The following is a 27995-nucleotide window of genomic DNA, read 5'->3' as shown; positions in this document are numbered from 1 at the left end:
TCAGTTGGATGGCATTGTGACCACTATTCCTGCAGCACTAGAGGATGGAAATATTGAAGTTGCCAAAAGCAATGATCAGCTTGTTGTGAAAACAAATTTTGGGCTCCAGGTGACATATGATCATGACGGTACTGTAGTGGTGACTGCCTAGCAGTTACTATGGAGCCACCTGTGGGCTCTGTGGGAACTTCAATGGGGATGCAGATGATGACATGACTTCTCTTCATGGTGCCCCAACCTTCTCCGTCATGGAATGGGCCAACAGATGGAAAGTCAAGGATCAGGACCCTGCCTGCTCGGACTCCTGCCAAGGAAACTGCTTGAGTTGTGATAATGAGCAGAAGGAGCTCTATGGCAGTGAAAAATATTGTGGGATTATCAGCAACACTTCAGGAGGACCTTTTGGAGTGTGTCATGCAGCTGTGAGCCCTGCCAGCTACTTCAATGAGTGTGTTGACAGAATGTGTTTAGAAACAGGGGACAAGAATGTGCTTTGCCGTATGATGGAGACATATGCCACTGCTTGTGAAGAACAGCATGTTGCCATACCTGACTGGAAAATAACATCTGGCTGTGAATCAGTTCAGTTTGACCATCAGAGAAATGAGACAGCCATTGAAGGTATCAGTACTAAGGAATATTCAGAATGAATTAGGGAACAAGACAGGACCCTAATAATGTATGCATGAAAGGAAAAGAGATTCAAGACGAGCACAATTCAAAGTGCTGGTCTTGTCCTATAATGAACTTTATGGTTTTGGCCCAGCTTACTTGTCCAAAGGTATCTCCCTCTATGATCCACCTCTGAGTTTAACATCATCCGGGAAAGCCCTGCTCTCAGTCCTGGCCTCTTTGAAAACGTGATTGGCGGGGACAAGAAACAGGGCCTTCTCGGTGGTGCCCCCCTCTCTGTGGAACACACTCCCCAGGGAAATAATATTGGCTCCATCTCTCCTTTCCTTCAGGAAAAAGCTCAAGACATAAAGTTACATTAATAATAAATGTAATACTAATAATAATAGAGTAAAATAATAAATGCAATAATAACAATAATAAATAAATATAAAATAACAACAACAACAACAACAACAACAACAACAGAGTAATAAATAAATAAATTAATAAATAACCTTGACTCGAGTATAAGCCAAGGGGGTCTTTCTCATTCTTAAAAAAAGGGCTAAAAACTTATACTTGATTATATACTGTAATTCTTTCAACCAAAACATGGTTGGGAAAAAATTTAAACCACTATTACAGACACAGAGCAATTTGACTTCCACTGTCAACAGTACTCCTCAACCCTCTCACACAGTTTTGATCCACATTCCAGTCATTTCTTGGAACTGAATATTCCTTGTTCATGAAGCAACTGGAAGCAATAACAATGCAGTGCTATTATTGTCCAGAGAGCAGCATGCAGTCCACAGGGAACACAGAGTGAAAAGATGTTCATACCTTTGGAGTTACTTGTTTCTGGTCTGATCTATGATAAATTGTAAAGCCGTATGCATTCAAACTCATTATTCATCTCCATCCAACAGCCCACACTTGTCCTGAGAATAGCCACTATGAGGCTTGTGGAAATGCTTGCCCAGCTACCTGCTCTGACCAGACGGCTCCCTCAACGTGTGATGATACCTGTGTTGCCATCTGCCAGTGCAACGAAGGCTATGTTCTCAATGGCAAGACATGCGTTCCCATTGAGAACTGTGGCTGTACCTACAACAACATCCATTACAAAGCAGGGGAGGAATTCTGGGAGAATGAGAACTGTACCTCTCGCTGCAAGTGTGATGCCAATCTGGGCCGGGTGACATGCCGGAAGGCCAGTTGCAAAGGCAATGAGAAATGTGCCATGGTGAATGGTGTTCGTAGATGCAAGGGAACGACTTATTCCACTTGCATAGGAACTGGTGACCCCCACTACACCACCTTTGATGGAAGGAAGTATGACTTCCAGGGCACCTGTATTTATCAAATGGCAGGAGTCTGTTCCAAGGACCCTACATTGACTCCATTTTTGGTCACAGTAGAAAACAACAACCGAGGTAGCAAATTAGTCTCTTTCACCAAGGTGGTAACTTTGGAAGTCTATGGCATGGTCATCAGTCTGAGCCAGGAATATCCACGCAAAGTCCAGGTACATAAACGCTGGGGGATGGGCATGTTTGAGACTTTAAATTAAGAAAATTCAGGACTGTAAATAAAAGCCCGTCAGACATAACTATATAATGGTGGTTGTTCCGCATCCTTGTTGTGTCTGTTAATATCTCTGTGTGTACTTACAAGTCATTTCAAGCTTATGGCAACCCTAATATAAGGTTGTCTTGTCATGATTTCCTCAGAGGGGAGTTACCTTTGAACTTCCTCTTAAGTTGGGAGAGTGTGACTTACGCAAGAGTACCCAATCGGTTTCTGTGGCTAAGTGGAAACTAAAACCTTCATATTTCTAGTCAAATCACTTTGACCACTTCACAACACTAGGTCTACCAATATTCTGGTTCTCCCATTTCATAATGCCACCCTGCAGGAACCATAAGCCAGAAATGACTTGAAGGCTCACAGAAACAAACAGTGGCTAACTGAAGAAATTCCTTGTTTCCCGAATTCACCAAAAAAAATCCTTCTATTTATTTTTCAGGTCAATGGAGTCTTTGTAGACCTACCATTTTCCTATGAGAATAAACTGAAGATCTACGTCAGTGGTGTCCATGGTTTCATCAAAACAGACTTTGATCTAAGAGTCAGCTTTGATTGGTACAGTTATGCCAGAGTCATTATCCCCAGCGCTTACACCAATGCTATCTGTGGACTCTGCGGCAATGCCAATCAGGATCCAAGTGATGATGGCACTCAAGCAAGGGATGAAATCCAGTTTGCAAACAGCTGGAAGCTAAAGGATGTCCCAGGATGCACAATGGGATGTACTACTGACTGCCCAGTGTGCAAGGAGACAGAGAAACAAACCTATAAGGGAGACCAGTTCTGTGGGATCCTAATTAGAAAAGATGGACCATTCAGAGAGTGTCATCAGGCTGTTGACTCAACATCATTTTTTGAAGATTGTGTCTTTGATACTTGTGCGTATAAGGGTCACCATGATGTGCTCTGCAGTGCCATCAGTGCCTATGTGACAGCCTGTCAAACTCAGGGCATTCAGATTGGACAGTGGAGATCAGCCTCCTTTTGCAGTAAGTGTTGCCATCTTCACATTTTGTCTGATGACACATATTCATTTCTGTCTACGTACATCAGCATGAATTCATTGCCCACTCTATAAACTGAAACCATGTGCACCAGCACAAGTCACCAAGCCATATGAGGAACAGAAAAGTACATCCATTGCTCTTCAACAAAAGTATAATTTAAGCAGATACCATCATCATAACTTTTGGGACTTTCCCTATTTTACAGTGAAATTATATTCATTTTTAAAAGGGGCGGGGGGGGGGGTCATATTTTTTTAAATAAAGAAGACTGAAATGTACTGATAAGCACTGCAAACTAACTCAAAGATGTAATTATGCACTTTTTAACACAACCCAACAAGTATTTTTCATCAGATATGATTTTAGGTCATTCTTATAGAGGTTTTTTTGTGGTGAATTCAGATCTGTGTTTATTTTTTTTCTATCAAGTGTAGTTTTTGTGATGAGGCTAATTGAATAATGAATGCATTTACACACTGATATCAATAGAATCTAATTAATTACATGCCAACAAGTATTTTTCATCAAATATAATTTTAGGTCATTCTTATGGAGTTGTGGGTTTTTTTGCACTGAATTCAGATCTGTGTTTATTTTTTCTCTATCGTGTAGTTTTTGCAATGAGGCTAATCAAATAATTAATGCATTTATGCACTGATATCAATAGAATCTAATTAATTGCATGCCAACAAGTATTTTCCATCAGATATAATTTTAGGTCATTCTTACAGAGTTCATTTTGCGCTGAATTCAGATCTGTGTTTATTTTTTTCTCTATCATGGGTAGTTTTTGCAATGAGGCTAATAAAATAATTAATGCATTTATGCAATGATATCAATTAGATTCTATTGATACCAGTGCATAAATGCATTAATTATTTAATTAGATTCATTGCAAAAACTACACGTGATAAAAAAACAAAATTAACACAGCACAAAAAACTGTAAGAATGACCTAAAATTATATCTGATATAAATACTTGTTGGCTTCTGTTGTTGTACTATTAATGTAGACAGTGATCATACAATTCATTGCTGTTGTCCCATAGGTCCTGTTCCAATTACTTAACCTCATAGTATTTCTAGCAAGCATCCTAATCAATACATCAGCTGATTATTGTTCTTTCAAGTTGGATCAATTATAGCTCCCATGTTTTCCAATGGATTATATCAATGCCCATTAGTTTCCAAGAAAAGTACAAAGCATCCAGGTTATCTATGGGATCTTTTCATCCTGCATAATTCACCCCATAGACTTAGGCCCTCTTAGCAACATTTGCTCCACTCAGCCAGGAATAGGTTGGTGAGGGTTAGCCTGCCCCAATATCTTGGAATGACCTGCAGAAAGGGCTTAAACAGCTCAATACACTGCTGAATTTAAGACAGCATTTCATGTGGGAAATGTGCCCAATGGGTTGTGTTCTCCCCATTGCTATCCTACATAAAATGGCAGCAACATTTATACTCTCCTGTTGTTGGGGAAATTACACATAGCAGCATATATTCTCTGTGTTAAATTCCACAGCTCATCATTCTTCCCTCTTCTTCTCTTGCAGACATCCCTTGCCCACAAAATTCTCACTATGAGCTCTGTGGAAATGGTTGCCCTGCCACTTGTGATGATCGCTCAGCTCCAGAAACATGTGAGGCTTCATGTGTGGAAGGATGTATCTGTGATTCTGGATTTTTCCTCAGTGGGGATGACTGTGTCCCTCTTGCAGAGTGTGGCTGTGTCCACCAGGGCAGATACTACAAGAAAGGAGAAGAATTCTACCCCAGCAGCCTTTGCCAGGAGAAGTGTCAGTGCATGAACAATGGATCCGTTGACTGCCAGAAATTCTCCTGTGGAGCTCACGAGGAGTGTAGGGTTAAAAATGGCATCCAAGGCTGCCACCCCATTGGATATGGAACAACAATTGCATCTGGCGACCCTCATTATATTTCCTTTGACGGTCAAACTTTTGATTTTCATGGCTCTTGCACCTATACCTTTGCCAAAGTCTGTGGTGAAGATCCTCGATTAGTGAAGTTCTCTGTGTTGGTGGAGAACGAGAAACCTGTTAATGGGCGCTCACCTATAACAAGAACAGTTATAACTTCTGTCCATGGCTATTCTATTGTTTTCGAAAGAGAAATGAAATGGAAGGCTGTGGTAGGTCTCTATTCCATTTATATTTATTTATTATTTATTTACAGTATTTATTTCTAAGCCCTTCTCACCCCAAAGGGGAATCAGAGCGGCATACAGAACACACTTATGGCAAAGATTCAATGCCAATTTTACAATTATCAAGGACAGACAATGCAAACAGAGGTAAAGGAAGTTTTTTCCATCTTATTTCCGGCATCTTGGAGGCTGTGCTCAAATGCGACCAGGGGGGGGGGGGTTGTGCTCTCGTTCCATCTTTCATGCCGAGGAGCTTTCCTCCTATCAATACCCTTAAGGGTGACTTTATTACCTCCCAGCTAAAAACGGTACCTATTTTATCTACTTGCATTTCTGCTTTCAACCTGCTAGGAGAGGAGGTGAGCTGCGGCTAATGGCGGGTTCTCACCCTGACCCGGGCTTGAACTGCCGACTTTTCAATCAGCAGGATTTTTCTGCAGCACAGCAGTTTAGCCTGTTGTGCTAAGCCCAGCCCCTGTATGAATGAAAGATAGTATACAGGTTAACACCAATAATCCACTTATAAAGATAGCATAATGAATAAGTCCAACAAATAGGTAAATTGTGAAACTTAGACTGTTCAATTCACAGTGGTCACAAAATTAAGCAATATGAAATAAGTTCTGTACAGTCTTTTAGTGATGTCATTATGTTATCTTTATAAGTGGATTATTGGTGTTTAACCTGTCTACTAAGGAACCCATTCATATTGTATTGTCTGAAAGATAGTATAGTCATGTTAGTTTGGATAGTCATGTTAGTTTGGATCCCTTTGTAATCTTGCCCCAAATCACATTCTTTGTTATTTATATAGGTGAATGGAGAACTCTTCACTTTGCCAATGAATACAGTGGATGGGAAACTCTGGATCACACAAGAAGGAAACAATATCATTCTCCAGTCATCCTTTGGCCTCACTGTCCTTTATGATACTTCTTCATATGTTCATGTATCTATCCCCAACACCTACCAGGGACACATGTGTGGACTAGGTGGCAACTTCAATGGTAATAAGAGTGATGACTTCATGCTTCCCAATGGAGAGCTCACTAAAAGTATAGAGAAATTTGGGACTTCCTGGAAAGTTTCTGTTGACGATGCCATTTGCTCTGATGGCTGTGGGGAGAGTTGCCCCACCTGCAGTGAAGCACAGAAGGCCCCATATAGGACTGAAAAGTCATGTGGCATGATCCTGTCCAGATCAGGTCCATTCAGAGATTGTCATGGGTTGGTGAACCCTACTGATTACTTCAGAAATTGCCTTTTTGACATGTGCGACTCCAGCGGCGCAAGAGAAACCCTTTGTCATAGCCTTCAGGCATATGCAGCTGCATGCCAACTATCTGGAATCAACATTGGAAAATGGAGAACAAGCTCCTCCTGCCGTAAGTTTGCAAATGAAATCTGTAGCAATCTAGACTTGGGAGCTCATAGAGTAATAATATATACTGATGGACTTAGGTGTCATTGACCAATCATATATAGTTCCATGGTGGAGGAAATTGTGAGATCAAAAATTAACCCAAGATAACCCATTATATTACATGGCTAGCAAAGATTTGATTTTGGGTCTGAGCATAGTTGACGTTGGGTGGGCAATTTCCAGGACCTGGACAGATAGAACTTAGAAGGTAATCTTCACACCTCCAGGCTTGAAATAAAACTCTCCATCTGTCCTAAAACTGACCTATAAGGACAACAGAAAGCCTAAATTGACCAAATGGAACCCCAAGGGCTTCTGATGGGAAAAGCCAGCATTTTGAGGGATTAATTATGGGGTTGAGACCCAAAACAGAGATTTACAACTGTTTCAGTCTACTGCATCAACCTATCTCACTGTGTGATGAATTATAGTTTTTTATGTGTCTTATGCAGCAGTCTCCCATTATCAAAAATCCAGAGCCCTGGGCAGGCCAAGGGGATGCTAAACGATCCTAGCACCATCAAAAGAGAACTGTATTTATGCCTGAGTGAAGCCAATCTATTTCCTTTCTCATTTTCTACAATTTTTCCTTGTTCCTTTCAGCCCTCTCATGCCCAGGCAATAGCCATTATGAGTTGTGCACAAGATCCTGTGACTATACATGTGCTGCCTTGTCTGCTCCATCTCAGTGTAGTGGAAAATGCTTTGAAGGCTGCCAGTGTGACACTGGCTATGTGTTCGATGGAGAGGAATGTGTGTCCATGGACAACTGTGGCTGTGCTTATGAAGGACGCTATATCAAGGTGAGAACTGGCTGAAGAATTAGACTGCAGTAGGCAATTTTATTTATTATGTCAGGAGGAAACCGAAACAGTTGTATTGCATTAAAAAATCAAACAAACAAACAAACAAAACACAAAATTTGCAGACTTGGTATTCTATTAAATATCCTTTGTCCAGTAGCTGGCCACTTGGAGTGCCTCTGGTGTTGCTGTAAGGAGGTCCTCCATTGTGCATATGGCAGGGCTCAGGTTGCATTGCAGTAGGTGGTCTGTGGTTTGCTCTTCTCCACACTCGCATGTCATGGATTCCACTTTGTGGTCCCATTTCGTAAGGTTGGCTCTGCATCTCGTGGTACCAGAGCGCAATCTGTTCAGTGCCTTTCAAGTCGCCCAGTTTTCTGTGTTCCCAGGAGGGAGTCTCTCATTTGGTATCAGCCATTGGTTGAGGTTCTGGGTTTGAGCCTGCCACTTTTGAACTCTTGCTTGCTGAGGTGTTCCAGAGAGTGTCTCTGTAGATCATGGAAAATACAGCAATTATGGCTTAGCTTGGGGGGACATAGGATGCATCTAAATTGCAGAATTAATGTAGTGTGGCATCACTTTAATTGTCATGGTTCAATCCTATAGAATCATGGGAGTTGTATGTTTTCAAGACCTTTAGCTTTTTCTGCCAGAGTTCATAGAATCATAGAATCATAGAATCATAGAATCAAAGAGTTGGAAGAGACCTCATGGGCCATCCAGTCCAACCCCCTGCCAAGAAGCAGGAATATTGCATTCAAATCACCCCTGACAAATGGCCATCAAGCCTCTGCTTAAAAGCTTTCAAAGAAGGAGCCTCCACCACACTCCGGAGCAGAGAGTTCCACTGCTGAACGGCTCTCACAGTCAAGAAGTTCTTCCTAATGTTCAGATGGAATCTCCTCTCTTGTAGTTTGAAGCCATTGTTCCGCGTCCTAGTCTCCAAGGAAGCAGAAAACAAGCTTGCTCCCTCCTCCCTGTGGCTTCCTCTCACATATTTATACATGGCTATCATATCCCCTCTCAGCCTTCTCTTCTTCAGGCTAAACATGCCCAGTTCCCTAAGCCGCTCCTCATAGGGCTTGTTCTCCAGACCCTTGATCATTTTAGTCGCCCTCCTCTGGACACATTCCAGCTTGTCAATATCTCTCTTGAATTGTGGTGCCCAGAATTGGACACAATATTTCAGATGTGGTCTAACCAAAGCAGAATAGAGGGGTAGCATTACTTCCTTAGATCTAGACACTATGCTCCTATTGATGCAGGCCAAAATCCCATTGGCTTTTTTTGCCGCCACATCACATTGTTGGCTCATGTTTAACTTGTTGTCCACGAGGACTCCAAGATCTTTTTCACATGTACTGCTCTTGAGCCAGGCGTCCCCCATTCTGTATCTTTGCATTTCATTTTTTCTGTCAAAGTGGAGTATCTTGCATTTGTCACTGTTGAACTTCATTTTGTTAGTTTTGGCCCATCTCTCTAATCTGTCAAGATCGTTTTGAATTCTGCTCCTGTCCTCTGGACTATTGGCTATCCCTCCCAATTTGGTGCCGTCTGCAAACTTGATGATCATGCCTTCTAGCCCTTCATCCAAGTCATTAATAAAGATGTTGAACAGGACCGGGCCCAGGACGGAACCCTGCGGCACTCCACTTGTCACTTCTTTCCAAGATGAAGAGGAAGCATTAGTGAGCACTCTCTGTGTTCGTCCACTTAACCAATTAAAGATCCACCTCACCATAGTTTTGCCTAGCCCACATTGGACTAGTTTCCTTGCCAGAAGGTCATGGGGGACCTTGTCGAAGGCCTTACTGAAATCCAGGTACGCTACATCCACGGCATTCCCCGCATCTACCCAGCTTGTAGTTCTATCGAAGAAAGAGATCAGATTAGTCTGGCGTGACTTGTTTTTGATAAATCCATATTGACTATTAGCAATGACTGCATTTGTTTCTAAGTGTTTGCAGACCGCTTCCTTAACAATCTTTTCCAGAATCTTGCCCGGTATCGACGTGAGGCTGACCAGACAGTAGTTGTTTGGGTCATCCTTTTTTCCCTTCTTGAAGATTGGGACCACATTGGCCCTCCTCCAATCTGCTGGAACTTCTCCCGTTCTCCAAGAATTCTCAAAGATGGTTGCCAATGGTTCCGAAATGACTCCCGCTAGTTCCTTCAATACTCTGGGGTGTAGTTGATCTGGCCCTGGGGACTTGAACTCGTTAAGAGCGGCCAGGTATTCCTGGATGACTTCTTTCCCAATTTGGGGTTGGATGTCCTCCAATCCCTCATCCACTCCATCTTGCTGAGGTTGAAGACTCTCTTTTTGTGAGAAGACCGAGGCAAAGAAGGCATTAAGTAGTTCTGCCTTTTCCCTATCCCCTGTCAGCATTGCCCCATCTTCTCCTCGAAGAGGTCCTATCGCCTCCTTGTTTTTCCTTTTTCTATTGACATAAGAATAGAAGCCCTTTTTATTGTTTTTAATGTCCCTGGCAAGTCTGAGCTCGTTTTTTGCTTTAGCCTTGCGGACCTTTTCCCTACAGGTGTTGGCTATTTGTTTGAATTCTTCTTTGGTGATTTCTCCCTTTTTCCACTTCTTGTGCATGTCTCTTTTGTGTCTTAGCACAGTTAGAAGTTCTTTGGACATCCATTCTGGCTTCTTTGCACTTGTCCTATTTTTTCTCTTTGTTGGCACGGTTTGCAATTGCGCCTTGAGTATTTCACTCTTGAGAAATTCCCATCCATCCGTAGCTCCCTTGTCTTTTAGTATCTGTGTCCACGGAATGCTGCTCAGCGTTTCCTTCATTTTTTGGAAATCAGCTCTCCTAAAGTCCAAAATGCGGGTTTGACTTGTCTTAGTTTCGGCCTTCCTTTGTACCTCAAATTGCAGGAGCACATGGTCACTTGCCCCTAAGGATCCTACCACTTCGACCGCATTGATCAGGTCCTCCGCATTTGTTAGGATGAGATCAAGAGTAGCCAATCCCCTTGTTGCCTCTTCTACCTTCTGGACCATGAAATTGTCTGCAAGGCAAGCGAGGAATTTGTTGGACCTTGTACTCTTGGCTGAGTTTGTTTTCCAGCAAATATCGGGATAGTTGAAATCGCCCATGACTACTACATCTCTTTTCTGTCCCTGTTTGGTCAACTGTTGGCAGAAGACTTCATCAAGATCTTCCTCCTGGCTTGGGGGTCTGTAGTAGACGCCTACAACGACATCTTTTTGAGTCCCAGTTCCCTTGATTCTTATCCAGATGATTTCAAGCTGGTTTCCCAGATTGCTGTCTTGAATTTCTTCTGCAGCATAAGAGTTTTTGACATATAAGGCTACTCCGCCTCCTCTCCCCTTTGTTCGGTTTCTGTGAAAGAGGTTATACCCCTCGTTATCTACATTCCAGCGATAGGAGTCATCCCACCAGGTTTCAGTGATGGCTATGATATCATATTTGTGGTGTTGTGCTAGAAGTTGGAGTTCGTCTTGTTTATTTCCCATGCTCTGTGCATTAGTGTAAAGACATGTGAGCCCCTGGGATCTTCCCTTGAGGTGTTTAATTGGGATTATTGTGCTTTTGGTACTTGGTCCTTGATGTGTTTGTGCAGCCCTCCGTTTAGCCTTCTGGCGATTCCCAGACATTATGGGTAAAGTAGTGTTCGCAAGGCTGTTGTCCCCCTCCCCCGGTGGACCTAGTTTAAAGTGCGTCTAATGAGGTTTGCGAGTCTGTGAGCAAAAAGGTGTTTTCCTACTTATGTGAGATGCACCCCATCCCTTGCCAGTAGGCCATCCTCCTGGAATAGCAGGCCATGGTCGAGGAAGCCAAAGCGTTCCTCCTGACACCATTTTCTAAGCCAGTCATTGACCTGTACTATTTTTCTGGCTCTTGTGGGTCCGTGTCTTACAACAGGGAGGAGGGATGAAAAGACCACCTGTACATTACATTCTTTTAGCATTGCTCCTAGAGCTCGAAAATCATTTATGATCTTTTGAAACGTATGCCTTGCAGTATCATTGGTTCCTACATGAATCAACATGAGGGGAGGACGGTGATAGGGCTTGAGGAGCCTGGTGAGCCTCTGAGTGATATGGTGTATTTTTGCCCCCAGTAGGCAGCATATTTCTCGAGCCATCCCATCTGGTCTGGAAATGACAGCTTCCGTTCCTCTAAGGAGGGAGTCGCCTACTACCAAGACCTGTTTACTAGGCCTGTTTGATCAAGAAAAAATTTGTTTCTAAAATCGATTTGTAATTGGGGTGTTTTTTTGTTTCAATATTTAAAATATTTACAAAACTTTCCAAAAAAATGTTTTGTTATTTACGAAATTTCGTAAATATTTACAAAACATTTTGTAAGTGTGAATGTTGCAGTAATGGTCACCTTGATTAGCATTGAATGGCTTTCATTTCTCCCACCCTGGACATTCCATAGATAAATTCCATTTGCCTAGTTTCCAACAGACCTCTGAGGATGCCTGCCATAGATGTGGGCAAAATGTCAGGAGAGAATGCTTCTGGAACATGGTCATACACTCATACAGCCCTGAAAACTCACAGCAAAAGAGCCTGGATGGATGCAGCCTTCAATTTGTGGCAATCAGATGGTATTGTTGGTCTCATCTCAGGCGGGCCACGGAGGCAGAGCCGGCGCTGCAGGAATCCCCTCCCCGGCTCCTGCGCTCCGGCTCCGGCTCCTGCGCCCTCCTCTTCCTCCTCCTCCTCCCAGCTGTGTTGCAGGAAGCCGATTGGATGGCGCGCGGAGGCCGGTTGTAAGGGTGAGCGCACGCGCGCCATCCAATCGGCTCCGGCTCCTGCGCCCTCCTCCTCCTCCTCCCAGCTGTGCCAGGAGGAGGAGGAGGAGAGCGCAGGAGCCGGAGCCGATTGGATGGCGCGCGCGCGCTCACCCTTACAACCGGCCTCCGCGCGCCATCCAATCGGCTCCGGCTCCTGCGCCCTCCTCCTCCTCCTCCTCCTCCTGGCACTTCCTGGCTGCAACACAGCTGGGAGGAGGAGGAGGAGGAGGAGGGCGCAGGAGCCGGAGCCGATTGGATGGCATGCGGAGGCCGGTTGTAAGGGTGAGCGCGCACGGGCCGGGCGCCCAACAGGCAGGGGCGGTGCTTGGCTCACTGGGTGTGCGCTCGCGCCGCCCCTTCGCCCCGCCCGCCCCATTTACTGCTGGGGTGCTTGGGAGCGCCGGATTGGCTCCCAGGCACCAGCAGCACTCAGCAGCCTCCATCCCATTAACGATACGAGCTGAAGCTCGTAAAATATATGGGGCTGCTGTTTCGATATTTTTAAACCCTTCCGGGTTTAAAAATGTGTTTTGAAATCGCGTCGGATGTGGTAAAAATAACGAATTAATAACGAAATAACGAATTAACGAACGAAACCGCACAGGCCTACTGTTTACTTTCAGGAATGACAGGGTCCCTTTTGTGCAATGTAGTGTGTAGGTCTCCAGAAAAGTGATCCTGTTGGTGTGAATTGTGTAGGTGAAAAGTGTTGTCCTCCTCCTCGACATCCCCGGTGCATTCGTCAAGGACAATCCATTGAGATTCGTCCAAGAGCCTATGGTTCTCCTGTATGTGTTCCTGTTGCTCGTGGTCTATGGTTGGGGATGGTACACCTGCAGGATTGTGCAAGTGTGAATGTTGTGAAGTGTTGTCCCAGTCAGGGCTATCCCCTGCACACTGATCAAGGATGAGCCACTGATCAGTATCTAAGGCATTCTGGTCTTCCCCAATATGTTGTGTTTCTTGGTCAGGTGCTAGTTGTGTGAGAATTTGGAATCTATTGTGTAACTGCAGCTGAGCGGAAGTATTCTGAGGAGGCTTCCGGGTCCTATGTGTCCTTCTAAGGGTGACATTTCTCCAAGCCTGAGGGTTGTCCACATCTGAGGTGCTGTTCTGTTGAGCCTCCCCGTAATGTTGGTGTGATATGGGCTGCGTGTCTAGGCCAGTGTGGTGTGTGGTGTCTAAGAACAGCTCAAGTTCCTGAATGTCCTTAAGGGTCTTAATACAGTCCTCGAGTTGTCGTATCCTGTGTTCCATGCGAGTGATCTGTGTACACTTGGGGCAGATGTAATTGAGTAATTGTAGTGTGAAAAAGCTGAACATGCCACAGCTTGTGCATGAGACGGGAAGTTTTCGTGTTTGTTCCATCTGGAGGTTGCTAATGACCTCCTCTTGGTGTGTGTTTGATGTTGTTGGCTGTATGCAGGGGTGAAAGTATAGGTTAATTTTTAAACTCAGGAAGCCCCTCCCCCCAAACAGAGCAGTTAATTTTTAAACTCAGGAAGCCCCGCCTCTCAAAGAAAGCAGCGCTGAAAGCTGTTAAATTTAAACAAAGCTTACCCTGAAGCAGAAGGAAACAAAATGGGTTCCTGCTTCCTCAACTTCTGTGGAAAGCCCAGCTGCCTCTTGGGTTCAGACACTGGTTTATATAGGATAACCAGGAAGCCCCGCCTCTCAAACAAAGCAGTTAATTTTTAAACTCAGGAAGCCCCTCCCCTTAAACAGAGCAGTTAATTTTTAAACTCAGGAAGCCCCGCCTCTCAAAGAAAGCAGCGCTGAAAGCTGTTAAATTTAAACAAAGCTTACCCTGAAGCAGAAGGAAACAAAATGGGTTCCTGCTTCCTCAACTTCTGTGGAAAGCCCAGCTGCCCCTTGGGTTCAGGCACTGGTTTATATAGGATAACCAGGAAGCCCCGCCTCTCAAACAAAGCAGTTAATTTTTAAACTCGGGAAGCCCCTCCCCTCAAACAGAGCAGTTAATTTTTAAATTCAGGAAGCCCCGCCTTCAAAGAAAGCAGCGCTGAAAGCTGTTAAATTTAAACAAAGCTTACCCTGAAGCAGAAGGAAACAAAATGGGTTCCTGCTTCCTCAACTTCTGTGGAAAGCCCAGTTCTGATATCTCAGAAAACTACAACACCCATGTTTCAATAGCATTGAGCCATGGCATGTAAAATGGTGCCAAACTGTATTAACTGCATAGTGTAAATGTACCCCTAGTCTTGCAGATTTTGCAGCTCTTCTATAGATGTGTGGGGTAAATTGTATGGGTAATATGGAAACATGATGTATATATTCAGTTTTATCCTATTTATTTACTCTATTATTATAAGTGTTTTACTTAACGTACTATATAGAGTGTAATCAAGTTTTATCAAGCCTTTTTGTTTGGTCTGATATTGTGATATGGCCTAAGGGCTAATCAATAAAATTTACTACTACTACTATAGATGCATGCCTATATTCTAGGCCTGGGTAACAATGCAAAAATTTGTTTCTAAAATCGATTTGTAATTGGGGTGTTTTTTTGTTTCGATATTTAAAATAATTACAAAATTTTCCAAAAAAAAAGTTCGGTATTTACGAAATTTCGTAAATATTTACAAAACATTTTGTAAAGATGGCGCCCTTTTTTTTCCAATATTTTTAAAATATTTTTTAAATTTAATTATTAATTTAGTAGAATAGGGAGGAGAAACGGACTTTGACATCTCATAAAATTGTTCACTCTCTTGCCCTAGCCAAGTAGTTCTTTATTTGTGGGTCCCCAGGTGTTTTGGCCTACAACTCCCAGAAATCCCATCCAGTTTATCAGCTGTTGGGATTTCTGGGAGTTGAAGACCAAAACATCTGGGGACCCACAGATTGAGAACCAATGCTCTAGTCAATGATATTTAATGGGAAAACTTTTTTTTACTATGGCAGAGGAATGATCCTCTGACTAGTGAACACACTCATTTCCTCTGAAAATTAAATGTTCTGGTTTATTTTTTGTTTGTTTGTTTGTCTGAAATTCTTTTCTAGGCTGGAGAGGCCATCGTCTCCAGTGACTGCTCAGAGAAATGCACGTGCCGTCCCTCAGGCCAGCTCACTTGTGAAGAAGCCGGCTGCGCAGAAGGAGAGACGTGTGCACTCATATCTAAGATCCGTGGCTGTGTAAGGCAGGCAGGCCACTGCACTTTCACACCAGGAGCCTGGTTCACATCTTTTGATGGTGCCAAAGGAAAATTCCTCTCTACTGGGATCTACAAGTTGGCCTCCTACTGTGATGAGATGTCACCATCTTGGTTTAAGGTTGTGGTTGATGTCAATGACTGCAATAGTGATGCCGTGCCAACAGCTGTAGCTGCCTATGTCTTCTTCCGGGAAGCCTTCATCACAGTGACCAGCCACAAAGAGACTTGGGTAAGTGGCTGCTGGCCAATATAACTAAAAAGGTGGTTTGCCTGAAAACAGTTACTGGAGAGAAAATGAAAGAGAGAGCTTCCAAGTTGAGGCTCGCCAGAAGCAACCATTTGGCTACTCCATGAAACTTAGTGCTGGACCAGATGGGACATCAGAAAGATCCATCAAGGCTCCTCTTAATGTTCTTAAGGAGATTTCAGGATCCAGCAAGTTTAGAGATAGACTGATGTGTGGCGTAATATAAAATTAAACAACATGTAGTTCACGTTTGGTCAGCCCACACACTGCCTTGCCAGAGAAAGAAAATATGCCATGCAGATGAACAATGAACACCAAGAAGTTTACTCTTTGTAGTTCAGTACAACATATGCACAATGTGATCAGTTGTATCTACTCACATAATGTCCTTTTGTGAGAGATTTAAAATGGTCTTTCTTAGTCCATGTAGATAAACTCCCTCAGCAACCCATGAAGCAAGAGCACACTCCAAACTCTGTGTCTCTCTCTGCTTCCCACTCTGCTGCTTCAAACACCTGCATAGCTCAAGCCTGAATGAAAATGTAACAGTATCCAAAAGTCTCAGTCTCAGCTGGCTCCCCATGCATAGCCCGACGAATCACTTTCATGCATCTTATTTTACAGTTGACACACACACACATGGATTCCTTACATGTTACAGCATGAGGTGCTTCACTGAATTTCCCCATCAATACTTTTATTCTAATAATAAAGCCAATTCTAGAGAATGCAAAACCATTGACATATATGTCTAAATATGGGCTATTTGAGTCATCAAAAACTAATCCCGTTTTCAGTCCCATTTTCAGTTGCTGCCCCCACCCCCACCCCCACCCCCAGTCCGTTTACCAGGAAATTCCTGAAATCTGGAGAGGGGAGGGAATCATTTCATGATTCTTCAGCTGGAAGCTCTGTTTTTGCTTCAAGAAGATCTGGCCCATTGGCAATAATGGGGGAACTTCGAGGCTCCTCTTTCCATCATTTTTATGGCCCTAGGAACAAAAATGGCCACACTTGGAGGACACATTTACAAACTGCAACCCCCTAAGTTTCAGAATCTTTGAGTTATCCACTGATTTCTAGGATTTTTTTTAAGTTTCTACAAAAATAAAAAAAGGAGGAGTGCGGCTGGACTGGTGCAAGAGCACACACACACACACACACAAGCCAGAAGGTTGGGCTGGGGAAAGAATAGCAGAGAGTCAAAGAGATGAACTAGAAGAAGAAAGAGCTTTTTATTTTTTTTGTGGGTGGCGAGGAGGGGGAGAAAGTTGGGCTGGGTACAGAAGCCAGAAGCCAGAGCTGGGAAAATTCTCCCTGGGAGGATTCAGTCAAGTTAAAGCAAAAAATGGTAAAATTAAAACATAGTTTTAAAAAACACATCAAAAAGGCCCTTCTTAAACTCACAGTTGGAATACTGTGTCCAATTCAGGGCACCACAATTGAAGGCAGATACTGACAAGCTGGAATGTGTCCAGAGGAGAGTGACTAAATTGATCAAGGTTTTGGAGAACAAGTCCTATGAGGGGTGGCTTAAAGAGCTGGGCATGATTAGCATTCAGAAGGGAAGGCTGAGAGGAGATATGATGAGGGCCATGTGAGGGGAAGTCATAGGGAGGAGAGAGCAGGCTTGTTTTCTGCTGCCCTTGGACACTAAGATGCGGAACAATAGCTTCAGACTACAGGAAAGGTTATTCCACCTGAACATTAGGAAGAACTTCCTGACTGTGAGAGCTGCTCAGCAGTGGAACTCTCTGCCCCAGAGTGTGGTGGAGGCTCCTTCTTTGGAGGCTTTTAAACATAGGCTGGATGGCCATCCATTGCGGGTTCTTTAAATATGATTTTTCTACTTCTTGGCATGGGGTTGGACTGGATAGCTCACGAGGTCTCTTCCAACTATAATCCTATGATTCACAGCCCCCCCCCCCATGGACACCCACCCACTCCCACCCACCAAGTGCCACCCCGTCACTGGCCACCTGCCAGCATTTGCATACCTCCCCACTGACCCCCACTGACCCCACCCTCACCTGCCACTGCCTATTACTGACCACTGTTTACAAAATCAAATGTCACCATTTCCTTATATGGACGAAAGTCACTATTTTGCTTCTATGCTTGATCCCACCATTGTCCTACAAGTGCAGGACTTGGTCATGTGACACTCAACATCCTCTATCAGATCTTTCCGCTATCATGGGAGTGGGAACCAAATAGTTCTCAGCTCCACTGTGCTTAAGCCTGCCTTCTTTGCATTTCAGGTCAATGGACTCCTGGTCCAGCTCCCAATGAATATATCTGAAGCGGTGTCTATTACTGAGTCTCAAGATGCCATTGTTATTGATCAACACTCCAAGATGCAGGTTCTTTTCAATCCCAATGGCAAATTGACAGTGAAAGTCACAAACAGCCTGGCAGGAAAGATGTGTGCCCCATGTGGAAACTTTAACAATGATATCTCAGATGACCTAAGGCTGCCCAGTGGACAGATTGCGGATGGAATTGCTGAGGTTATTGGGGCTTGGACAGCAAGGGACTTCTCAGAATGGTAAGTAATTCCATAGGTTGTCATCCAGTAATTTAGGTGGCCTTCTTTTAGATGGCCTTCTTTTCAACTCCTGTATTCCTCATTATTAGACATTATGACTAGAGCTGATGGAAGGTGATACAGTAACATCCCAAAGGATGCAGTTTGTTTTACTTAGTCAAGATAGTGGGGTTTGAATATAGACACAAGGCTTGTGGACATATGGTGCTTGACTTTAAGATGTCCTTTAATTTTCCCCAGCTTCAGAGCCACAAGGTCGGTTAGGTTGCAGTTCCCACTATCCACATAGCAGATAATAAAAAGTGGTGAGAGTTGTTACTCAATCTATATATATAAAAATGGAAAGGGCGTTCAACGGGACAGCAAAACTTGAAAAACCCCCAACGAAAACACACCAAATTTGCCGTGCACATACCTCAACCCACAAGGTATGCACAACGTGAATCAAAATTCCAAACAACATTTCAACAAACTCACAATTACAAAAACCAACTCAGCATGCGCAGTGCCCAGGGGAGGAAGTACACACGCAATGCACTCTGGGAGCTGTAGTTCTAGAATGCGGCCTACCCGCTGACGCTGAAGCCCCGGCCTGGGAGTTGGAGCTCGGCCGGCTGTGCTCGCTGGGGGCCAGGATGCTGCACGACATGCGGAGGCTTCCCGGGAGGCCCCCACTGCGTGCCTTCCTGGCCAGGCCGCCCCCGCACACCGCCGTCTGGCTCTGCCATTGGTGAGGAAGAGGAAGGAGGGAAGGAAGCGGGAGAGGGAAGGAAGGACGGAAATGAGGGGAAGGGGTGTAAATAGCAAGGAAGGAAGGAAAGAAAGAAGGAAAGTGGGAAGGGGAAGGGAAGGTGTAGGAAGGAAGGAAGGAAGGAAGGAAGGAAGGAGAAGTTGAGAAGGTATATGAAACAAGAAAGGAAGAAAAGAAAAGAAAGGGAGAGAAGGAGGATGGGAAAGAAGGGAGAAAGGAAGGAAGGAAGGAAGGAAGAAGAAAGGAGGGAAGGGAAGGTGTATGAAGGAAGTAAGGAAGGAGAAGTTGAGAAGGTATATGAAAGAAGAAATGAATGAAGGAAAGAAAGAAGAAAGGGAGAGAAGGAGGATGGGAAAGAAGGGAGAAAGGAAGGAAGGAAGGAAGGAAGAAGAAAGGAAGGGAGGGAAGGTGTATGAAGGAAGGAAGTAGAAGTTGAGAAGGCATATGGAAGAAGAAAGGTAGGAAAGAAAGAATAAAGAGAGAGAAGGAGGATGGGAAATAAGGGAGAAAGGAAGGAAGGTGGAAAGGAAAGAAAGACAGAAAAAAAAGAAAGGGAAGGGGAAGGGAAGGTGTCAAAAGGAAGGAAGGAAGGAAGGAAGGAAGGAAGGAAGGAAGGAAGGAAGGGGAATTTGGGAAGGGGAAGAGAGGGAAAAAGCAAAGGAAGAAGAGAAAGGGAGGGAAGAAAAGAAAGAAAGAAAAGGAAGTCTGGAAGTCAAGAGCGAAGGATTGAAGGAAAGAGATAGAGAGGGAAGAAAGGAGAGAAAGAGGAAGGAAAATAAAAAGGGAGGAGGAAGGAAAGAGGAAGAGAAGGAGTGGAGGGGACGTGGTTTTAAAAAGCGAATTTTCAGATATTTCCCCAATGCCCATATGTCATGATTTACTGCCATATTGGCCTATTTCTGCAGTAGGCCTTTGTTCACAGAAAATGCTGATTGTTTGAGAAATCAGTGCTCCAAAGAAGAAGTTATTATTCAAGGGTAACAACATATCCGGACAAAACCAGCTAGCTGTTTGCTAGATAGAACCCCCAAGTTTCCCAGTCGCTCTGAAGCCATGTTTGCAACAGACTAACAGATAAGATACAGTCATGGTCAGAGAACAATGGACCATAGTTATATTATAGCTGTGCCATTGTTAGGATCCCACGTGTGCTATAATGTCAATCAAAATCATAAACAACTAATGAACAACTGCATAGCTAGCTTAGACCAATGAAATGATTTGTCTTTGGGAACCAATGAGATGATTGATTTCTATGTACCAATCAAACTGTTTTAATGAAAGTCATAAATAATCAATGTAACCAACTTTAGGTTGGACAAACCCCTTTATTGCATACCCATATGCATGTTTGTCACTATTGCTTCAGCTGCGCAATAAATAGCATTTTGCAGTTTTAAAAGATTCAACTTTCGTGGTGTCCTTCCTCGCCCTCCTTGGGAAGGGGCAATCTGCTCTTGGATTTTGGATTTGTGGATTATCTTTTTGGTTTTTGCCCCTACAGGAGGAGAGAAGGAAAGAAAAAAAGGGAAGGGAGGAAAGACGGAGCAAAGGAAGAAGAGAAAGAAGGAGAGAAAGAGGGAGGGAAGGAAAGAAATAAAGAGAAGGAAGGATGGGAGCAAAAAGCTAAGGAAGGAAGTAAACAGGTAGAGAAGGAAGAAAGGAAAGAAGAAAAGGAAATGAAGGAAGGAGTGAAAGGAGAGAAAGAGGTTGGCCACAGCAACGCGTGGCGGGTAAAGCTAGTAACATATGGGAACCCAAACTGGGGAAATAACTAAAGAGCAGCAATCACTACATAAAAGAATTATAGTTGGCCATATGTAGTCACAGATTCTCCATAGGTGGATTCAAGAGCCCTTTGAGGACAATAATGAGGGCTGATGAGGCCCTCAATGAAAATGAGTTTGACACCCCTGACTTACAGGAATGTGGGGAGCTGCTTAATCTGGATTGGTCATTGTAACGATTCGCGAAGATGCCACTAATTTGTGATGAGGTTACCAATTTGTAAACGTTTGTAAAGGAGCCACCACTCTGTAAGGGTTTATTAAATTGATAGCGTAGCTTATAGCTAATAATATTGATTTGGTCTTTCTTCTTTGTAGCGTGACTTAACTTGGAAAAGAATTGTATCAGAGACAAGGCTTTAGGAAAAACAGTAACAAGTTTATTGACATGTAGAAGGAACGTGATGGTTTCAATGTAACCTAACTCTTTGAGGCACAAATCTTCAAAGGTTACATTTATAACATTCCTTAAACAACTCTGGGAAGGAAACTTCCCAGAGTTGAAAAAGGTTTCAAACTTATTTTTCTTTAAACTGTGTTTCTTTCCTTAATAGGTTACTTCAGTTACAAGCTTATTCTTTCTTTGTGATGTTTCTGTTGCAATAGAGATCCTCACTGGGTTTCTCTCACCCTTTCTCTCATTCACTAACTATTAATATAATTAAGTCAACTCGACTTATTTAAACTACTCAGGCTAAAAGCCAAAACTTTCCTGATTCTCTCTACTATAGAATCAGCCTTTACCTGTAGTTTTTAAACGACAGATTACCTTCCTGGTTCTCACTACTCAACAGAACCAGCCACTCCTACAGTTCATAGACTGTAGATTAACTGTTTTAAAATGGCTGCCCTGCCAAGTGGCAGTTGGCTCCTCCCTTGTTTCCATGGTAACCCAACTCAACATAAGCTGAGCTGGCTACCATCCCCCTTAGTTAAGCAACATTAAATACTTACCCTTTAAAACATCTATCTATAATTATACATAACTGCAAGTTAAAAAATTACACTTCACCACAGTCATCTCATTCAGAACTGGCTGCTCTAATTAGCAACAATTATGCAGTCTTTCAGACAGAGAATAATGCTTCCCAGTACCTACTGGTTCTTTCCCATTACCTTCTACTAGTTCCTTTTTTTTTTTTGTTAATGCCAAAAGTTGATCACGGTATGTATGTAAAGCATTTGCTCCACTTTGTGATGACTCCCAGATTTCAATCCAAAGATGTTATCCACAAAAATCAGATTCTCCTAACAATGGAGACACTACTGCCTTACATATTTTTATACAGAATGCTGTTGGTGACATTCAGGTGCATAATATAATTCTATACATGCATATGTCATCTTTTAGACAGGGCCTCCTGGAGGCTGTACAAAATCTCCCAATTCTTAGCAGTTGTCTGTAAAGCCCTATGGACACCTACCACAGCCATTTAAAAGGCCAGGGCAGGGAGGGGAAATTGGGGGAGGGATTGAGAATTTAGGATTGCTTCCCATTCTCACTGAAGATGGGGAGGAGAAATTACAGCTTTGCTTCCCCTTGTTTGGAAAACTACTACCAGGAATGACCTCTCCTCTGGCTATTTTAAATGCTCCATGGGGTTTGACAGCAGTTAGAGCTGAGTTGGGGGCATGGTACTGTTCAAGGTCTTGGGTTTAGCATCTCGGATCCGATTTATTGTAAAAATTAAGGTCTTTGCAAGATCCTATACTTTTGTGCGGTTGAAGGCTTTCATGGTCAGAATCACTAGGTTGTTGTGAGTTTTCCGGGATGTATGGCCATATTCCAGAAGCATTCTCTCCTGACATTTAGGCCACATCCATGACAGGCATCCTCAGAGGTTGAGGAGTCTACCATATACCATATGCTGAGGGCTGAGAAAAGTGGTATATAAATAAAGTAAATAAATAAATAAATATACCATGCAACTGTGGACAAGTCCACATAGAGACCACCAAATGCAACACCCAAACATGAATCAAGGAACATGAAACACACTGCAGACTAATTCAACCAGAGACATCAACCATAGCAGAGCACTTGATGGAGCAACCTGAGCACATCATATTATTTGAGAACATGAAAATGCTGGACCACTCTAACAACTACCATGTCAGACTGCAGAAAGAAGTCACTGAAATCCACAAGCAAGTAGACGATTTCAACAGAAAGGAGGAAACCATGAAAATGAACAAAATCTGGCTACCAATATTTAAAAAAACCTCTAAAATCAGGACAGTAAACAAAGAGCAACATTCTGAAAACAGGAAATTGCAGACATGAATCAATCAGGGCCAGTTAACACCTCCCAACAAAGTATTCCCACAGGCAGCAATCAGCCAGGCTTTCAAACTGCGAGGCCATTAAATGCTTATCAGTGTGGCTAATTGCAACATTCTCACTTACCCAAACAGAAAAGAGTGCTTTCTCCCACCTTGGACATTCCACAGATATATAAACATCATTTGCCTAGTTTCCAATAGACCCCTCAACCTCTGAGGATACCTGCCATAGATGTGGGTGAAATGTCTGGAGAGAATGCTTCTGGAACATGGCCATAAAACCCGGAAAACTCACAGCAACCTTGTCCTATGCTTTGCTTATTTCATAATTGATTAGGGAATTAATTTGTCTTCTTTGACATTAAAACACATAATTATCACTATCTCCAGGCCTTTCCTGGCTCTTTTCACATCCAAAAGTGACAACCACGCAGCTGATTTTGGATCTTCCAAATTTAGTCTACTTCAGATCCAACCATTCTTAGGCTCTCAATTTTAGGGACATCCCTTCCTTAGGCAATATGGAGTAGTCATCCTCAGAAGCTTGATGGCAGCAGCAAGGTGTGGAGGAGAGGGTTGTGTACCATGCACCTGCCCTGTACCTCCTAACCTCTCTTGTTGCCCTCAGGTGCGGTGGAAGGCATTGTCCTATCATCAATGTTGAAGAAAGCACCAACAGAAGGAGATGGGAGGGGGCACTGTCTTCGTCTTCTTTGCCTCAGGCTGCAACCTTTTGTGGTGCAGCCCTTTGCGCTATCCTCCCTTTCCTACTCATAGATGGGCTGAATCACTTTGTGCCCATTTCCTTCTTGTATTAAGCAGCTGCAACAAATCTTGATCCTCTTCTTCATACTTCTCAACTGGAGAACACTACAAGTCCCAAATACACTAGTACCTCAATAGGTCAAGAAGTGAAGCACATATCTTGAGCCAGTATTACATTTCATTTCTCCTTTGTTCCCCTCTACAGTTATTGATACCTGGAAGACAAGATACTACCTAGTATAATGGTATGCAGCTTTCCAAATTGCTACTGTTTCTAAGGTCCCATCTTCTTTTTTCCATTGGCTCAATGTTTCTCAACCTTCCTAATGCCACAACCCCTTAATACAGTTCCTCATGTTGTGGTGACCCCCAACCATAACATTATTTTCGTTGCTACTTCATTACTGTAATTTTGCTGCTGTTATGAATCATAATGTAAATATCTGATACGTAGGATGTAATTTCATTCACTGGACCAAATTTGGCACAAATACCCGATACACCCAAATTTGAATAATGGTGGAGTTGGGTGGGAGAATTGATTTAGTCACTTGGAAGTTGTAGTTGCTGGGATTAATCTACAATCAAAGAGCATTATGAACTCCAACAATGGAATTGAGCCAAACTTGGCACACAAAACTCCCATGACCAACAGAAAATTCTGGAAGGGATTGGTGGGCATTGACCTTGAGTTTTGGAGTTGTAGTTCACCTACATCCAGAGAGCACTGTGGACTCAAACAATGATAGATCTGGACCAAATTTGGTACAAAAACTCAATATGCCTGAATGTTAACACTGGTGGAATTTGGGGAAAATAGACTTTGACATTTGGGAATTGTAGTTGCTGGGATTTATAGTTCACCTATAATCAAAGAGTATTCTGAACCCCACCAATGGTAGAATTGGGCCAAACTTCCCATACAGAATCCCCATGACCGACAGGAAATACTGTGTTTTCTGATGGTCCTTGGTGACCCCTATGACACCGATCCCGAGGTTGAGAAACAGATTAGGCAGCACTTGAATTATGGAAGTGGGACAGGAATGTAGACAGTGGTGGCTAATAGCAGCCCTACTAAGAAATCCACTTTAAGTTTTACTCTGAACTTTCAAAGGTGCTAAGTTTTAGATAACTTTGGATAGCTTATTTAAAGTTCCATTTAAAATTTGGAATATTGGATGGAGTATGAGAAGCTACAATGGAATCCATGAGCCACACAACAGAAAATCACATCATTGTTACAATAGCTTGAATAGGTTTTTAAAAAAATAAAAAAATAGATGGGGCTCTTGCTTTGGTTTGATATGAATGCATCATTTCTGATCTATTTCAATTCATTGATTTGTCATTCTGTTATTATACATTCCATGGAAGAACATTAATTAAAAATACTCTACAAAATTAATACATAAATAAATAGTCTAACTAGTTCATGTTTCTAATGGCTGCTTCTTTTCCTGCTGGCCAGGCATGTAGCCGGGGGGGGGGGGGCCTTGGGGGGCTTCACCCCTCCCCCCAAATTCTCATGGTGGTTCACGAAAAGGCCTTACTGTTGCATTATTTAGACTGTTACGTTTATTCATATCATGATCTGATCACCATACTCAATATATCCCATATGCATGGGGGTATTGGGGTAATGATACAAAAGGTTTGCTAGGCTAGACCCTCTTTCACTCAGACTCAGCCCCCCTCCCCCCCCCCGAAACAAACTCAGCCCCCCCCCCCCCTGAATCGAAATCCTGGCTACGGGCCTGCTGCTGGCCTTCTACTATAACCTGAAACATCTCTGTTTTGTATTGGTTACTGCTTAGCTAAAGCATCCTAACATTCAAGGACAAGTTGCAGTTTCATAGTAGGCAGCACATTTCAAAAAATAAAGTCTGTTTAGAACGGTACATGTGTGGAACATAAAGAATACTTATATCAAGAGGACATTTTAAAAATCCCCTTTGATCTATTATTCCCAGAACACCCAAACTCCTTGATTTTGGAAGATTTCTGGGAGTTCTGCCAAAAAATAACTATCCCAGGCACTGTCCAAATGAATTTCTCAAACTGGTCCCAACTGCAGATTCAGAATTGAGTTTCCATCAGTCAAATCCTTTCCTAGCTAAAATGAAAAGGAACATGTAATATCAGGCTAGTCAGGCAATCAAAAAATCCCTCAGATCAGTCGTTTCATGGAAACTATTAGCCATGCTTTCTATGGAAGCTGAGGGGCATTGCAGGTCCAGTTTCGCAAACTGATATAAATGCAAGAAAGAAAAAGGTAATGCTACCTGTGAAGGAATGGTGCAGGAAAAGTCTATTGAGAAATACATTTATTTATTTATTTATTTATTTACTGCCTTTCTTTATTTCTTTATTTACTTATTTACTTACCTTCTCACCCCAGGGGTACTCAGAGCAGCCTTACAATTGTCAACAATTCAATGCCATACAAAAACAAGCATATAATAATGTAAACAACTGCATTAAAAACAGGGGGGGGGGACCACATAAACATTAAAACCAATTATTAAAAACCACACAATCCAAAATCATAATCCAAGGAGCCATTCCAGTCATTGTTGCGCATGTTCCATTTTCACTTATTGCACTGCATTACTGTCCAAAGGCTTCCTCCCACAATGTATTGTCGAAGGCTTTCATGGTCGGAATCACTGGGTTGTTGTAGGTTTTTTCGGGCTATATGGCCATGGTCAAGAGGCATTTAGACCATGGCCATATAACCCGAAAAAACCTACAACAAACCAGCTCGCTCCCACAGCTATGTTTTTAATTACTTCCTGAAGGTCAGGAGGGAGGGAGCTAACCTGATTTCTCAAGGGAAGGAGTTCCACAGTCATGTGGCCACCATTGAGAAGGCGCTGTTTCTCGTCCCCACCAACCACACCTGCAAAGGATGTGGGACCGAGAGCAGGACCTCCCCAGACAATCTTAACCTCTGAAGTAGTTAATAGAGGGAGATACATTTGGACAGGTAAGCTGGACCAGAATTTTTTAGGGCTTTATAGGCCAAAGCCAGCACTTTGAATTGCGCTTAGTAGCAGACTGGCAACCACTGGAACTGACATAATGGGGGTGGGGGGGGTGTATGGTGAGGAATCTGGCTGCCACCCATTGGACCACTTGAAGCTTCTGAACAATCTTCAAAGGTAACCCCACATAGAACACATTGCAGTAGTCTATTCAATATGTAAAAGCAATATGCTGAGGAAAATTTCTAACCATGGCACACCTATTTGTTTCATTTTTTTCTTCCTAGCTTTATCTCAAAATCCAACTTGGATTCATGCACTGGACCACAAAATCACCTAGAATGCAACTTTCCCCCCTCTTAGTAACTATAGTTGAAGCATCAGAATCCAATGCTACACTGCACTGTAAAGTCATAGATATTACGACAGCCAAGAATGGATCTTCCGTATGTAGAAGAAATGTATTCAAGTTTTCAGACAGTGAAAATAAACAATTGTGGGGATGGCTATCATCTTCATGGCCTGCTTGTGGACTTCCTACCAGCATCTGGAAGGTCTTTGTGGGAGTTTATTTTGATAGATGCTCCTTTGGTCTGATGCAACTGTGTCTTCATGTTGTCAAACTGAATTTGTTGGCCATTTGTGAAACCAGAATGTCTAAAAGCTATTACTTCCATCACATTTTGTACATTAAGTAGGTGTATTTGTGAAGAAATAAATGCTTAGACAATCCCTGTGAAGTTTGTACACAGTCACCAAACTCACAGAGGCTAGCATCCTATCAGCAGCAGCATATACTAGTGAAATTTTCATGTGTGTTTCTGTGGTTGTTGCAACCCTTCCTTCCTTGGAAAACAACCAAAGACCCTCCTTGTAACTCACAATAGCCACCAACCCACATTTGTAATCATGTTGCTGGTAAACAATGGAAGATATCTGAGTTGCCTTAAGTGGCCATAAGACTGAGAAAGACAGGCTACAAAAGCCGTAAATAAATAAATATCAGAAAAGAGCCTGGCTATGTTCCCATTGTCAAATACAGACCAATGGCATCATCTGCTTAGAGT

General features: G+C 42.9%; 1 protein-coding gene across 2 annotated transcripts; it reads left to right on the top strand.

The window, feature by feature from the left end:
- Window positions 1-9: 9 nt before the first annotated feature.
- LOC137095689 (IgGFc-binding protein-like) lies at window positions 10-27299 on the top strand. Of its 2 annotated transcripts, none has more exons than XR_010908872.1 (10): window positions 10-621; window positions 1545-2143; window positions 2645-3194; window positions 4769-5364; window positions 6194-6764; window positions 7406-7605; window positions 15409-15789; window positions 18069-18355; window positions 23805-24186; window positions 27216-27299. XR_010908872.1 is itself a non-coding variant. In XM_067462485.1 (10 exons), exons 1-9 carry the CDS (start codon window positions 213-215, stop codon window positions 24151-24153), a joined length of 3600 nt encoding a protein of 1199 aa, XP_067318586.1. In that variant the 5' UTR covers window positions 10-212; the 3' UTR covers window positions 24154-24186; window positions 27216-27299. The 2 variants fall into 2 exon arrangements, 1 of the variants encoding a protein (XP_067318586.1); XM_067462485.1 differs by having other exon boundaries at window positions 24147-24186.
- Window positions 27300-27995: the final 696 nt, after the last annotated feature.

Source organism: Anolis sagrei, chromosome Y (assembly GCF_037176765.1).
Source record: "Anolis sagrei isolate rAnoSag1 chromosome Y, rAnoSag1.mat, whole genome shotgun sequence".
NCBI classification, from domain to species: Eukaryota; Metazoa; Chordata; class Lepidosauria; order Squamata; family Dactyloidae; genus Anolis; species Anolis sagrei.
Note: the sequence above shows the minus strand (reverse complement) of the source record. Positions and strands in the feature narration are given on the sequence as shown.

Excerpts from the sequence above, each read along its gene's own strand:
- LOC137095689 (XM_067462485.1), top strand. The coding sequence starts at position 213 with ATGACTTCTCTTCATGGTGCCCCAACCTTCTCCGTCATGGAATGGGCC. Across the intron at positions 3,195-4,768 it reads GAGATCAGCCTCCTTTTGCA|ACATCCCTTGCCCACAAAAT; the intron begins GTAAGTGTTGCC and ends CTTCTCTTGCAG. Across the intron at positions 15,790-18,068 it reads CCAGCCACAAAGAGACTTGG|GTCAATGGACTCCTGGTCCA; the intron begins GTAAGTGGCTGC and ends TTTGCATTTCAG.